Source organism: Adiantum capillus-veneris, chromosome 17, assembly GCF_014529385.1.
Source record: "Adiantum capillus-veneris isolate H3 chromosome 17, ASM1452938v2, whole genome shotgun sequence".
Classification (NCBI taxonomy): Eukaryota; Viridiplantae; Streptophyta; class Polypodiopsida; order Polypodiales; family Pteridaceae; genus Adiantum; species Adiantum capillus-veneris.
The window spans coordinates 5,592,398-5,608,205 of NC_140947.1; the positions used below are offsets into that span (position 1 = coordinate 5,592,398).

At 49.2% G+C, this 15,808-nt stretch overlaps 1 protein-coding gene across 1 annotated transcript in view; it reads left to right on the forward strand.

Moving 5' to 3' along the window:
• Positions 1-15,808, forward strand: part of CHL (chloroplastic lipocalin) — a 93,796-nt gene that overhangs the window by 49,605 nt on the left and 28,383 nt on the right. The window contains exons 2-4 of the mRNA XM_086486175.1: positions 13,837-13,984; positions 14,078-14,317; positions 14,682-14,972. Coding sequence (XP_086342301.1) covers positions 13,837-13,984; positions 14,078-14,317; positions 14,682-14,972 — 679 coding nt within the window. The remainder of the gene's footprint in view (positions 1-13,836; positions 13,985-14,077; positions 14,318-14,681; positions 14,973-15,808) is intronic.

The window sequence follows — 15,808 nt, forward strand, 5'->3', positions numbered from 1 at the left end:
CTATGCATAGCCCAAATAATGTTGGGGACAAAGGACATCCTTGTTTGACTCCTATTGTGCTAAAGAACTCTTTGGAGAAGCCTGTTTGCATTTTCAGTTTACATCGAACCGCATGGTATAGGCGTGCCACCGCAACCCTCAAGTGTATGGGAACCCCAATGGTCTCCATGCGGGACCATAACCCATGACGAGGTACCGTATCAAACGCTTTCTTAAAGTTCAGAAAACAGCAGTACATAGTTTCCCCTTTGAGTCGCGACTCTTCCATCATAATCTAGATTGTAATCAAGTGATCTATGTTACTATGTTTTGCTCTAAAACCTGCTTGATCGAGAGCCCTCTTTCCACTGTTTTCAGCCCATGTGCTAATATCTTTTTCTATCAGGCTCCCAAAAAGTTTTGCCATACAAGAGCCCACCATGATGGTGCGGTAATTCGTGAGTAGGTTACGGTCTCCTCCTTTAAACAAAGCTTTGACCCAATTCTCTTGCCAATCTTCAGGCATGCCTTGGTGGATAGCTTGATTCATCATGCAGTGTATCCATTTCTTGGCTTCATTGCCCGACCATTTCAACATTTCGGAGTTGAAGTGCAAAATGTCAGAGGCTTCCCAGTGGCGAGTTTTTCAAACCTCTCAAAGCCGCTGCAAAAGTTATAGGTTCCTTAGTGTCAACCTGAATTTCAGCATTCATCATTATTTGAGCATCGGTGGGAGCATAGAGTGTTTGGGCATATACATACATTTCGTCCATGCTGAAATTTCCCATTGTATCCTCCTTTTTTCCTTTCATGTTGCGCCATGCTTTCTTGGGCTCTTTCTTAAATCGGATCACCTCTTGCTCCTCCTTCAAAAGTTCATGCATCCTTCTCTTTTTCCTTTCAGCATCCTGTATTCCTTGGCTGCACTTTCCCACTCCTTCGTGGAATTATTGAAGCACTTTAACTTGCGTTTGGCTGCTTTACATTCTTCATCAAACCATGGGTTATTGAGGGAGACCTTTCACTCGTTGGTGATTTCTTTTAGATCGCCCCATAGTGACCTCTGTAGCCTCTTCTATTGCTTGACAAAAGGTAGCCCAATTTTCTGAAATGGTTTGGGACATGCATTGTCTACTCAATAGGCTGTCCAAAAAGGTGGCATAATCGAATTTCTTTGTGGCTTGCATTTGATATGCCCAACTTGTCGCCTTTTGGATGCGTTGTGTAGGCATGTGTGGGAGGTCTAGACATACATGAATTGGAGTATGGTCCGAGTTCGGTGACTGAGCCCCAATTTTAAAGTGTCCAATTAAATCCAATGCATTGTGGCTAACTAACGCATAGTCATTAGTGCTTCTTCCATGGTTTGATGTATAGCATGTGTATGTTCCGGAGCTTGCAAATTTCTTGGTGCCATTCATGACTACAAGTTGCATAGAATTCATCATGGATATCAAAGCTGAACCTTGTTCATTCATGAGGTGATCGCATGAGCATCTATCCCACATTGCATCTAACACGAGATCGCCATCCTTGTTGGCGGGATGGATTGAGTAGTCAACCAATTGAACCTGTATGTTGGCTATGCGAGCATTAAGATCCCCGAGTATCATCACTGCCCCCTGTGGTGTGTAGGTTGCAATATCTGTATATAGGTCGGCAAAAGGGTCATTCTTGGAGAGATTATACAAATCATAGAACGGGGATTCCCGATGTGGGATGTAGCATCCCGCAATGAACATCGATCTCCCAGATGTACATATCTCAGCCCATATGTATTTCCTCCTTGTACATTATAGCAACACCCCCTTGCCCGCGCATCTTAGTACCAGGCCACCAAACCGAGTGTAATATATCCTGGAATACTTGGCAGTCTACATGTGTCTTGTTCCCACATTTCAAGTAGAAAAAGTATGTCTGCTTGTGGTAGAACCTCTGTCAATCCTTCCCCTTTGTGCCAAGGGAAACCTCAGCAATTCCAACTTGTGACGTGTATGTTCGTGGTCCCATGGGTTTCCCCCTGTCATGCTTCTGGTGGTGTTGCCCCTATGGAGGTGGTGTTCTTTTTCATTCGTTCTTCATATGCCTGTCTTCTTTCTTTTTGTTTCGCGGGTGTCCTGTCTTCACTAATGTAAATTGGGCTGTCCCTTAGATAAATGCGAGCATTTTCGAGTATGATGGCTCTTTTACGGGCATCCAACATTGTGCATACGATTGCGCGATTGTTCTCAGGCCTCTGCTTACCCACACGGTGTGCCCCATACACCACTACATCATGCATGCCAAATGTGTTTGCAAGGAGGTTTGTGACCTCCGCATTCAACATGAGTACCTTCTCATTGTCAGATTCGGGTATGCCTCGGATCACAATATTCATACTGCGTTTCTCTCGCTCATTATACTCTGTGTCATCTACATTTGCATACGTCTCATGTGTCTGCGCAATGGCATTTGGAGTACTTCTTACTACATGTGCCCAGGAGGTCATATTTCCTATTGCATTATCACTGATGTGTGCAAGCTTCTCATCGTGTGTAGCTAGAGCGTCTTGCACATTGGAGACCTGTTTGTTTAATGCATCCTACAAGGCCTGAATTTTCTCATCTTGATGTTGCATTTTCAGATTCTGTATTTGGATTGTTTGCTCCAATTCCTGGTTCTTTAGTGCAAGATTTTTGATGTCTTCACCCTGCTTCATCACCATTTCCTATAAGGATGAGATAAAGCCCTAGATATCTTGCATCGAGCATAGCACCGATTTCTTGGTTCCTGCACCTGTGTCTTTACCTGTCTCTGTATTTGTACCTGTACCTGTATCCATCTTGGATGGGGGTGTTTGTTTATCCTTTGTATTTGGCATGTTTCTTGTCGGTGACGATCGCACTGAGAAACCACTTCTTGAAACCCGCAGGTTGACTGGTTCACTCATTCATATGGGGCCCCACCCTTGCTACAGTGTTGCGCACAGGTGTCCACGGCAGTTCTGCGTAGTGTAACAGGGCTGGCGGGGGCAGTGGCGGCAGGTGTGACGGCAGGTGTGACCCACATCAATGTTGCGCAAGGGTGCGGGGCTGTGGCGGGAGCAGTGGCGAGTAGCTGGGCTGTCGAGGACTGTGGCGGGAGCAGTGGCGAGCAGTGGTGAGCAGCATGGCAGCTCATGGAGTCCCGTGCGAGCAGCAGACTGTCATGGCCTGCTGGTGTGCAGGGCTGCACGCTGCGCACAGGCAGAGAGAGTGCAGCGTAGAGAGAGAGAGAGAGAGAGAGAGAGAGAGAGAGAGAGAGAGAGAGAGAGAGAGATGAATTATCGTCCACGGAGGTCAGATATGACCTATGGGACCAAAAACAAAACATTACATCTGTTCTTTTGAAGTGAAGGTGTTGGATACATATCAGTTAGGGATTGAGGGTCCATCAAGGGGGAAGGAGGATAAGATCAAGAGTAAAACCCTAAGGGGGGTCAGGTGGAGGGGGAGCTGGCTTGGGAGTTCGGAACTCCTGGATGATGGCTTTACCACCGCGGTAGACTGCCCATTTACCTTGTTTACGTGCGTCATGCACCTTTTTGAGCTCGCTTGCTTTAAGGTTGAGTTGGTTTGTAGTCAATTCCTCGGCAATCCAGAGCTTTGTCCCTTTGAGACGGTAGGATTGGCGTAGTAGCCTTGTCCGTTCTTCTTTGTTTTCGAAAGTGAGGATACATTGGCCAAGTGGTATATGCCTATGCGTGTCGTTGATCCAAGAGACAGTGTCGGGCTCGATGTTGATTGGTTGAAGAGTGTCATTAAGCTTGGTGATGGCTTCTTCGAGGGTGTCCTCCTCGGTGCACCAGGGTGAAGGGAGTCCTCCAATTCTGATCTTGAGGGCAAGGGAATCTTGTAGCCGGCATTCTTGTAAGGCTGCTTGGATTTCGATGTCAATCTTCTTATGTGCTACCGCATTTGCTTCTTGTTGAGCCGCCTTGACAGTCTCATTGAGAGAAGCTTTGACTTCGTATTTCTTTGCAAGTAGAGTTGCGTTCTCCTTTGCCGCATCCTCGAGCTTATTCAACCGTTGTTTGAGTGCATCATTCTCTGAAACAAGTGCTTGGATCTGAGCCTCGAGGGCTGTGATCCTCGCGTCTTGGCGAGCGGCGGGGTCCTTCCTGGGTGCAGCTGCCACAGCAAGAAAACTCTTGCGTTGCTAGGGGTCGGCGTGTTGAAGGAAGACATGGCTCGGTGGGTAAATCTTTAAGTGCTGTGTGGACAGTGTAAAAACCCTAGAAGTTCGGTTCTCTGTAACCCGTGGGGTGTTGTGCTTGTGGTTTTTCAAATTGAAGAGCCGCTCACTTGACTGAGCAAGCCCCATGTAGGCTTTAATGTCACGTTGCTGCAGATCACTAGAGAGAAGAATGAGAAGCGGGCTCACTGTGTGGGGTTGGGAGTCTCACGGTGTGAGCGGGCCCGGGCGGGTTGCGAAGCAGGTGGTGTCACGTTGTTGCAGCTTGCCAGAGAGAAGAATGAGAAGCGGGCTCATTGTGTGAGCGGGCCCGGGCGGGTTGCGAAGCAGGTGGACGCCTGCACCCTGGCGCGTTGTCAAAAGCCTGGTTCGGGGCAGGGCTGGGCTGCAGTGTGTTGTGTAGGGCAGGGCTGGGCTCGGACGTCCTCCCATAGGGCTGCAGTGTGTTGTGTAGGCAGGGCTGGGCTCGGACGTCCTCCCATAGGGCTGCCCCTCGCCCAGGGGAGGACAGCGTGAGGTGTTAGGGTTCGCCCAGAGAGAAATGAAATGTTATATTAACGTCTTCAAAAGGCCAAAGTGACCTATGAGACCAGAAAGTTACAATGTGGTGGATCTGATACAAAGTCAGAGTAACAAGATGACAAAAATGAAATGACAAATGTCACAATAAAATACTATGGAATCCTAAACTACTAGGTGTGAACTAAGCAGCTAGCTGGGATAGCTAGATCACAAGAGATCCAGCATCGGTCGCTGGCGGATCTCATCAATCTCCTCCATGGTCAATAGTCTGACCGGGCGTTGTGCATGTCGAGCCAAAGTGATCCGAATCCTCTGATGTAGCCTCCGCCGATGCTGTGTAGTCCTTCGCAGTCATGGGCGTCTGGAGAGAGAGAGAGAGAGAGAGAGAGAGAGAGAGAGAGAGAGAGAGAGAGAGAGAGAGAGAGAGAGAGAGATTTTAACGTCTATAAAGAGGCCGAAATCGGCCTATGAGACAAATCAAAGTACATGAGGTGGGTGTCCTCTGTGTATCCATAAAGGATAAAAGGGTACAAAAGTAAAAGTAAACTATCCTGTGTAATGTCTGGGGGGAGGTGATACAAAGAGGGTGGGGGTGGAGCTCCAAAAACTGGGGGAGAGATGCAATCCTATATGCTGGGGTAAATACAATCATGAGATGCTATCCTATCTCTAACTCCATCCAGTCCCATAATCAAGGTGTAATACATGATGCATGGGTGGGTAGGGTGCGGACAATCCGCGTAAGATGGCGGTTGGATCTGCAAAAGCCCGAGTATGTCGCTCCTCCAAGGATCTGTAGTAGTGCTCCTGGATCTCTCTGGTGTAGGCGGGGTGCCCTACGTCCATGTGTGCGTGGGCGTCTACGAGCTCGGACCTCCTCAGCCTGCTGTAGAGTCACTCCTCTCTGGGTGGTCGAAAGTGATGGTGCTGCTATGGTCCTCTAGAAAAAGTCTGTGAGCTGTGTCTGGCGCTCGTCTCTCATCCCTACTGCTGCCTGGAGGAGGGAGTCCCGATGCTGCTGTGCCTCTATGAGGAAGCGGCCGAGCTGTTGCTAGTCTCTGGACTCAAAAATCTGATGTAGAGTGGGCTGATCTGCAAACAAGGTCGGATATCTGCCTCTAATCTCCTCATATGCTTTACATTTGCATACGTAATGCTCCTCGCTCTCAACCTCTGTTGTGCAAAGTCTGCATATCCTCTCTGCTCTGGGGACATGTGCCGCTCTCACTGCCTCAATCTCTAGCTGGTGTGATGATACTCTGAGCTGTTCGATGGCGACCCGTGCTCTATGTGGCATGTAGACATCCATGTATCTCGGTCTCTGGATGAAACCATATGCTAGAATAGTGAGGAAGTGGTCTCTGTAGTACTGCCTCTTCGTGGGAAGAGGCTCTCTGGGTGTGATCCATGTCTCCCTGATGTATAGCTGCCAGAGATCCAGTTTGAGAACTCGATTCCTCTCGGTGTGTGAGAGGCGTATATGAGGGGAGTCGGGATCATACTGAAAAGGGGGCAGATCCGTGATGTCCAAGCCATGGGATGTAAACCACTCTATGACCTGTGAGTACCATGCCCTCGTGTCCCCCTCCTGATGCAGCTGTATCGATGCCTCAAAAGCTCTGTGGGTGAGTCTGTCTGGTGGGAGCTCTCGCATGCGCTGGATGAAACAAACTGTCTGAAAGAGAGCCTCTACTAGCATTGGTGGGAGCTCTGCTCTGATGATATCATGTGGTACTGAGGGTTTGTTGTGGAGCAAACGGGAGATCATGATGATCTGTGGGCGCTCTATCTGTGTCCATAGGGATGCGGATAGCCCTGGAGCCCATACAGCGGCTGCATACATCATGGCAGGTGTGACTAGAGTGTCAAAAAGCCACCCCTTGGTGCGGGGCTCCTGGAAGTGGGCCTGATGGCATTTGCGCTCCAAGGTGGCCAGCGTTGCATATCCTCGTGTAAGCCGGTCTTGGGCTGCCTGTGCCATGGAAAATCTACCAGTGGTGCCAGTGAAAGTCACCCCCAGGTATACATATGAATCAACCACGTCGACCTGCCCGCCTGCTGCTGCTGTGAAACTGCTTTGCTCCGCACTGTCCTGGAGGTGTGAAAGATCATGACCTTGGTCTTGCCAAGGTTCATTGTGAGCCCTCGATGTGTGCCTAAATCATCCAAGGCTCATAGGTGGCTCTGTAGTCCCTCCTGTGTCTCAGAAACTAGAATGATATCATCAGCATAAAGCATAATATGTACTGGTATACCTGCCAAATCTGATCCCGCCCCTCCTGCTCGTAGAATGTAATCTGATATCTCGTTGATGTAGAGGCCAAATAGAGTCAGGGAGAGGGGACATCCTTGCTTCACACCAATAGTGCTAGCAATGGAATCCGATAGTCCACCTGGACAGGGCACTCTACCAGAGACCTGTGCGTATAAAGAATGAATGGCCCATATCATCTCAGATGGTATTTGTAGCTCCTGAAGGCGTTGGAAGAGTCTCTCTCTAGGGATAGTGTCAAAGGCCTTGCGGAAATCCACAAAGCAGCAGTAGAGTCTCCTCTTCCGTGCTTTCGCTCCATCGATCAGGCAGCGAAGCACGAAAATGTGGTCGATAGTCGAGAAAGTGCGTCGAAAGCCTGCCTGTCCTGACGCTCGTATCCCTGATGCCTCTGCATGCGTGCTAAGCTCTGCCTCAAGAACAGCCCCATATAGTTTGGCCAGTGTGTGGCCAATCATGATAGTCCTGTAGTTCCCTGGATCCAGGGTGTCGCCAGACTTGTGGATAGGCACGATGGTGTGCATAGTCCACTCCTCTGGTAGTCCCTCAACCAAGGCACGGTTGCAGAGACGTGCTATCAAGGGGGAAAGAGTGTCTGTTGCATATATCAGGTGCTCACTCTGTAGTCCAGTGTGATCTGCTGATCGGCCATGCTGAAGGCGTCGGATGGCCCTCTCCACCATGCTAGATGTGAAGAAAGTCGAGGTGGTAGGTCGAGGATCAGATGGATCTGGGATCAGTGGCTGCCCAGGTATCTGGTACAAGCGCTCAGCATAATCATGCCAGATCTGGGGGTCCTCCAGGGGGGTGGTGGGGCGTGGCTCTCTCAGAATCCTCCATGCTGTGGCGCAGTCTGTACTCATAAGAAGGTGGTATAGCTCAAGCTCCTGTGCCTCCTCGAAGGCCCGCCGTTTACGGCGTGTGATGGCCTTCATCTGTCGTCTGACCTCGCTCTCAGTAATCTCCTCTAAGGCTCGTCGAGCCCGTAGCTGTCTGTATAGATCTCTGCACTCCCTGTCGTACCAGCGATTCTGGGGCATCGTCCCAGAGGGGGGGGGGTCGGCCACTGTGGGTAGTGTGTGGAAAGCAGCTGAGGGCTGAGGTGTGTAGAATTGCTGAGAGCTGGCTAGTGAGTGTAGAGAGAGAGAGAAAGAGAGAAAGAAAGAAAAGAAAGAAAAGAAAGAAAGATTTTTAATGTCTATGTCAGGCCGAAATCGGCCTATGAGACAAATCAAATGTACATGGTGTGTATGTCATCCGTCTATCGGAAAGACAAATGAAACAAAACTGATACAAAACTGAACTGAATGTAGGTAGTGGAGTATCTGAGGAGGGATGGAGCTCTATCTCTAGGGGTATATGCATGTCTATATGCTCAAGGTAGTACAATCATGAGAATGCATCAAGCTATCTGGCTCCATCCTGTACTAATGGGGGGATGTAAGATGTGGTACATGGGCGGGTCTGGTGCCAAGGCTACCCGGATGAAAGCTGTCGGGTCGGCCCTCATCTGAGCCACTCGCTCCTCAGTGGCACGGCGCTCCTGGGCTCGGATCTCCTCGATCTGTCTGTGGTGGGAGCTCGCGCCCCTGTAGCCTGTGACTCGTGGTCGTCGTCTAGCTCGGCTCACCTCCGCCTGTGGGAGTGTCACTCCCCTCTGAGTGTCTGGTGAGGGAGGGGCGGCAATCCTCTGAAAGAAGTCTGTGAGCTGCGACTGTCTCCCCTCTGTCTGTGTAGCTGTGTGTGGCTGTAGTAGTGTGTCCCGATGGCTCTGTATCTCTAGTAAGAAACGTCCGAGCTGTCTCTGATCTCGAGAGTCCATGATCTCTCGGAGAGTGGGCTGTCCTCTGAATAAGGCCTCATACCTGCCTCTAATCTCAGTGTATGCTCTGCATCTACATACAAAGTGCTCCTCACTCTCCACCTCCTCTGTGCAGGCTCTGCAGACTCGCTCCTCCCTGGGAACACCAGTATGTCTCCCGATCTCAATCTCTAACCTGTGTGAAGCCACTCTCAGCTGACCAATCGCCACCCGTGAGCTATGTGGCATATATGTGTCCATGTAGCGTGGTCTCTGTATGAACCCCCCAGACAATATGGTGAGAAACTGGTCTCTGTAATCTGACATCCTCGTCCCCAAGCCAGGTGACTCCCAGACTCTCCTAGTGTATAGCTGCCACAGATCCTGTCTCAATACCAAGTTCCTCTCACTGCGAGAGAGGTGAACATATGGTGAGTGGGGGTCGTACTGGAATGGTGGTAGGCTCTCCATGTCAAGACCGTGTCCCTCAAACCATGCTCTGACCTGTGAGTACCATGCTCTCTCATGCCCACTCTCTGATAGCTGTATAGCTGCCTCAAATGCTCTACGAGTAAGTCTGTCAGGAGGTAGCTCTCTCATCCTCTGGATGAAGCAGACTGTCTGGAATAGTGCCTCTACAACCATAGGTGGTGTGGCGAGCTCGGCTCTAATAATGTCATGTGGCACTGTCTTCTTGCTGCGGAGCAAGCGTGAGATCATACATACCTGTGGCCTCTCAAGCTGTGTCCACTGGTCAGCTATCAATCCTGGTGCCCATACTGCCGCCGAGTACATCAAGGCCGGGGTGACTAAGGTGTCGAAAAGCCACCCCTTCGTGCGGGGCTCCTGAAAGTGTGCCTGGTGGCATCTCCGCTCTAGCATGGCCAGAGCTGCATATCCTCGGGTGAGCCTGTCAGCAGCAGCCTGCCTCATAGTGAAGGGTCCTGGTAGGCTGGTGAATGTGATGCCAAGGTAGACATAGGAGGTGACTACATCAACCTGTCCTCCTACTGCTGTGAAGGTGGCAGCGCTCCTCACTGCACTGGATGTGTGAAAGATCATAACCTTGGTTTTGCCAAGGTTCACAGTCAACCCCCTGTGTGTGTTGAATTCGTCCAAGGCCTCAAGATGGCGTTGCAAGCCCTCGGGTGACTCTGAAATCAACACAATATCATCAGCATATAACATGATGTGGACCGGAGTACCTGCCAAGTCGCTCCCCTCTCCTCCTGCTCGCAGTATGTAGTCAGAGATCTCGTCGATGTAGAGCCCAAAGAGTGTCGGGGAGAGTGGGCATCCTTGCTTAACACCAATGGTGCTAGCAATGGTCTCTGAAAAACCGCCTGGGCAACGAACTCGACCCGTCACCCTCTCGTAGAGAGCATATATGGCCCAAATCATCTCTGTTGGTACCCCAATGCTGTGAAGGCGTTGGAAGAGTCTCTCGCGTGGGACTGTGTCAAAGGCCTTGCGGAAATCCACAAAGCAGCAGTAAAGCCTCTTCTTCCGCGCCTTTGCCCCATCAATGAGGCAGCGCAGAACGAAGATGTGATCAATGGTGGAGAAAGCTCGTCTGAAACCTGCCTGGCCTGGAGCTCGTAAACCCTCGATCTCTGCGTAGCAGCTGAGCTGTGCCTCAAGTACTGCTCCATATAGCTTGGCCATCGTGTGGCCAATCATGATAGTCCTGTAGTTCCCTGGGTCCAGGGTGTCGCCAGATTTGTGGATAGGCACTATGGTGTGCTGTGTCCACTCCTCTGGGAAGCCCTCCCCTATAGCCCGGTTGGCCATCGTGTGGCCAATCATGATAGTCCTGTAGTTCCCTGGGTCCAGGGTGTCGCCAGATTTGTGGATAGGCACTATGGTGTGCTGTGTCCACTCCTCTGGGAAGCCCTCCCCTATAGCCCGGTTGAAGATATGTGCAATCAACGGGGCTATAGTGGAGGCCGCATAAATGATGTGCTCACTCTGTAATCCAGTATGGTCAGCTGATCGTCTGTGCTGCATGCGGCGTATGGCCCTCTCTACCATCTCTGCTGTAAAGGAGGAGGAGCACGTGGGGCGTGGCTCGTGTGGCTGTGGGATAGGAGGCTGCCCTGGCACCTCATAAAGTCGCTCTGCATAATCATGCCATATCTGTGGATCCTCAATAGCTGTAGTCGGACGTGGCTCGCGCAGGGTGCGCCATGCCGTCGTGCTATCCATGCTCATGAATAGGCGGTATAGCTCAAGCTCCTGTGCCTCTTCGAATGCTCGCCGCTTTTGGCGTGTCAGCGTCTTCATATGCCGTCTGGCCTCTCTCTCTGTGATCTCTCCTAAGGCTCGCCGTGCACGGAGGCGTCGGTATAGCTCTCTGCACTCATCATCATACCAGCGGTTCTGAGGCATAGTCCCGGGGGGGGGAGTGCGTCCTGTGTGAGTGGTGTGTGGAAAAGAGCTAATAGCTGAAGTGTGGAGAACGGAAGAGATATGTGATGTGAGAACTGAGAGTGGTGTGGATGGGTGGAGGAGGCATAGGCCATGCTCGACCTCGGCTGAGTAAAGAGAGGCTAGCTCATGTGTGAAATGGATGGTGGTGTGTGGAGTGTGTGCTGTGGAGCTGTGTGGGATGGTATCTCCGGTGATGGAGAAAGAGAGGTATGTGTGGTCGGCTCCGATGGGTATGGGTGGAATGGTGAAGGATGTGATAAGGTGTGTAGCCTCCCTGGGTCCCAGAATATAGTCGACTGTACTCCCCCCTCCCTCTGCAACTCCATGTGGCATACAAATCAGGCCCCCTGAGGTGGGCCACTGGACCATCCCGTTATAAATAACGAGACGGTGCTGGGAGCCAAGTCGAAGTAGATGTCGTCCGTAGGCTGTGACTGGAGCTCTGTCTGCTGTATCTCTCATAGTAGCCTCCTCATCTAGAGTGTGTAGTGCCTCTGGGTCCTCGTGGTCATATGCCTCACACTGCTCACTGCGCGTATGAGCATTGAAGTCTCCCATAAGGAAGACTTCACCCAGTGTGGAGTACTCCATAATCTCCTCCGTGAGGCATGCGTACGGTGACTCCTGCTCAATAGGGGCGAATCTGGAGCCTGTGGGAGCAAAGTAGCAAAGGGCAATGTAGACGATCCTGTCTCGTGAGAGCTCGAGGCGAATCCACATGTAGCGGGCCTGTGGGTCCCGGGCAACAATCTGTAGTCTGCTGTGAAGCCCCTGTCTAAAGAGTATGGCCACTCCTCCTGAGCCGCGAGTGGTGTGCTGGCGCATACATCCCCAATGTAGAGACTCCCACTAGAATCCATGTATCCGTGGTAACCCTCTCTCTGGGCTCTCGTGTGTCTCTGTAAGTAGAATGATGTCTCGACCTCTCATCACCTCCTCAAGTCTCTCTGGGTGTGTCCATAGGTCTCCATTGCAATTCCAAACCGTGACATGAATCTCCTCGTGTGTCGCACAGGCCGCGAGTCCCTATGCGATGGTCTTGCCATCAATGATAACCCTACCATCTCGATATACTGCCTTCTTCCCTTCTTTGCGGGCTTGGTGGACTCTAGGCATGCACGCGCGACGGTGATCTTGTTGCATCTTTGTGAGGTCATCATCAAGATAAATCGGGGGGCCTTCTAGCCCTCTCAAGATGATCCTCTTTCGGAGGAAAGAAGTTCGAGACTCCTCGGAGGCGAATTGGAGGATAAGAGCTCTCTTCTTTGGATCTTTGCCGGCTCTCCAAACTTTGGAGAAAGGGATCTCTTCTTCCTTGTATCCCACTTTCTTGCATAAAGCTTTCCCATCGCTCTCGGGTGTAGACCCTTCTTCTTCTTTGATGCCGGTCACTCGCACATTGAGACGGCGAGCTTGTCGCATCTTCTCCTCCTCGATGGTTGTGTGTACGATGAGTACCTCATCTTTTTGGGCTTCTTCTCTTGCTACCTTCTACTTGTTCTTTTTGACCACTTCGACCCATCCTTCTTTGGTGGCCTCTAATTTGTCCTCAATGCTTGCGGTGAGGGCTTTGGTGATCTCCTCCTTGAGGGCTTCCTTAGCCTCCTCTTTAATCTCTCCTTCCTCGGGGGTGAGGGATGTGATGGAAGCATGAAGGAGATCGATTTGTGCCTTCATCTCTTCTTGCTCTTTCCTCCATCTCTCCCTCTCCTTCTCGTTCTCCCGTTCCCTTCTCTGCTTCTCCTCTTTGAGATTTTGGATTTCCACTCTCATGTCCTCCTTCTCTTCGTTCCATAGCTTGATGAAGGTGGCTTTCTCCTCCTCCCATATCTCTCTCTCCATCCGCCATTCTTTCATGTCCTTCTCCAATTGTGCAAGCCTCTTGTTCGTGAGCATGAAGGTTGTCTTCATTGTCAATGTCGGCGTCTTGATGATGGGGGAAGACATGGTTGTCTTCGTAACTACCCTCTCTTCATATTGTGAAGAAGAGAGGAGAAGGGGAAGAGAGGGAGTACGTGTGTGTATGCGTGTATGTGTGTAGTGTGTGTGTGGGTATGTATCCGTGTGTGTGTGTGTGTGTGTGTGTGTGTGTGTGTGTGTGTGTGTGTGTGTGTGTGAGAGAGAGAGAGAGAGAGAGAGAGAGAGAGAGAGAGAGAGAAATGAAAAATGAAATGAAATGTTATATTAACGTCTTCAAAAGGCCAAAATGACCTATGAGACCAATCAGTTACAAAATAGTGAATCTAATACCATGTCTGGGTACAAAAGAACTAGAAAAGAACTAGAAGTGGAACAAAATACTACTACTACTACTACAATCTAAAACTACGTGGGTGTAGCAGCTGATACAATAGGTACCCGGTAAACTGGAGAGAGAGAGAGAGAGAGAGAGAGAGAGAGAGAGAGAGAGAGAGAGAGGTTAATTTATGAATAGCCTAAGCGGCTACAACGAATCTAAGCGAGCGATTCAACACCATTGCCAAAAGAAAAAGAGAGCGGTGAGAGAGAGGGAGAGAGCTAGAGTAGGAGGGGAAGGGGTAATAGGCATGAGAGAGAGAGAGAGAGAGAGAGAGAGAGAGAGAGAGAGAGAGAGAGAGAGCATTCTTTCATTTTTTGATAGGCATGGGAAGACAGCTCCCAGATTTGGAACATCAATTGTTTGCTTATCGAATGCATCCTTGACATTTTCGGATGTGAAGGTTCATGCACAAAAAGCTTTTGCTTGTACAGTTGCCACAGCTTTTCTGGTCAACTCCATTGCAAGTCAGGTAGAGAGACTTTCTCAGTTCTAGGTTTAAGCTATTTCCAATTTTAGTTCTCTCCACTGTTGTCCGTTCAAGCCAGACCCTCATCTTTTGCAGGCTGTGGCAGAATCTTTTTCTGCTCAAACTGTCATGAATTACTGTCAACTAGCAGAAGTTCCATCTGATATGATTTTGAGACTAGATTCTCCATCTGATGGTGAAGCTCCTTCATTTGTGATGGGGGGTATGACAGCAAAAAACTTTAATCCAGCAAGATATGCCGGAAGATGGTTTGAAGTTGCTTCGCTTAAACGTGGATTTGCAGGGCAAGGTCAAGAAGACTGCCACTGTACCCAGGTTTGATGCAGTCTTCTTACTCTCATTAGCTAAGGCAAAATATTCACGATGTTCCTGAAAAAAGGAATTTTTAATCATTCAGATTCAGATCTGGCTGCTATGTCCTTAAAAAACTGTTTTTTGGATGGGAACACGGCTAAATGGTAGCAGAGATTATGAGCTTGCATTCTGCTCTTGCATTGTCCTAGTGCAAACTGTGACATTTTAAAGTCTGCACAAGTGTCTTTACGACCTCAACCATTGTATAAGTAGCAAAGAGATACCTTTAGAGGATGCAAGAATTACATCGGCAGAAAATGTGAATGCTAAATGAAAAGAATCTTGGTTTTCAAGATTGTAATTTGTTGTTTCTGTCATATTACAGGGTGTATATACTTTTGATGAGAAAAACAAAGCTATACAAGTTGATACCTTCTGTGTACATGGTAGTCCAGATGGGTACATCACTGGCATAAGAGGAGTTGTAAGATGCTTAAGTGATGCTGATATTTCTATGGCAGAAACAGAGGAAGAAAGACAGGAAATGATAGCCTCCAAGTGTTTTCTGAAGTTTCCCTTTTTACCATTTATTCCCAAGGAGCCTTATGATGTTATTGATACTGACTATGATACCTTTGCACTTGTATCTGGTGCTAAAGACAAAAGCTTTGTGCAGGTATGTATTGCTGCTTTGTTTTGGTTTAATTGTGAGATGGGCTTGCCGGTCTGCCCAAAGACAAGGTTCTAGATTCATCTCCTGTTTTTGCTTGACCAACAGTAAAAGGTGTGAAAAAAAAGATTTTGTACAGTTTTGCAATTGCTGGATGAAATATTCTGTCATTGATATGATCTCTAAATTCATCCTACTGTGTGTCACTTGTTTATTCTGCAAATGAGAGCATCTCTCTTGACTACTATGTGGAAGGAGTGATTGCTCAAACAGGGTATCGGCGTTACCCAAAAGGCACTCTTTCTCTGTCTGTGCTCCACATACCTGCACAAAGCAGTAAGTAATGACCAACAAGCAGGGAAATCTACTGAAGCACAAGATGGCAGTGTGGCCTGCCTGTCACTTTGGTAGTGTACCTGCTTGGTGTTGTTGTGACCACTACTTGTTGCTTGTGTGGGCAAAGGACTGCTGCAGGTGTGCATGGTGCTGCTGTGTGTATGACAGGCCAAGATTGTCTGTGTTTTTAGGGAACTACCCCTCTCCTTTGTCGTCTTCAAATTTGCAAGTGTGATTTATTCTGTTCTGCTCGATTTCTTCAGTATAATTTGTGTGTTTGGGTGAATCATCCATCCGTCAGACGATTACATCTGAAATACAAAGATGGAATCATAGCCACCTTGCACTATTGGAAGTCGAACAACAAGTCACTACTGATATCAGTATTACCATTTCATTTGAGGTATGTCAAGAGGTTGTATTTTCCTGGTAACTTGACTCGCTCCGCTTTGATCCTTTGGCAAGAATGGCACTGCTTTGCATAGCGGAGAACATCTCGCTTGATT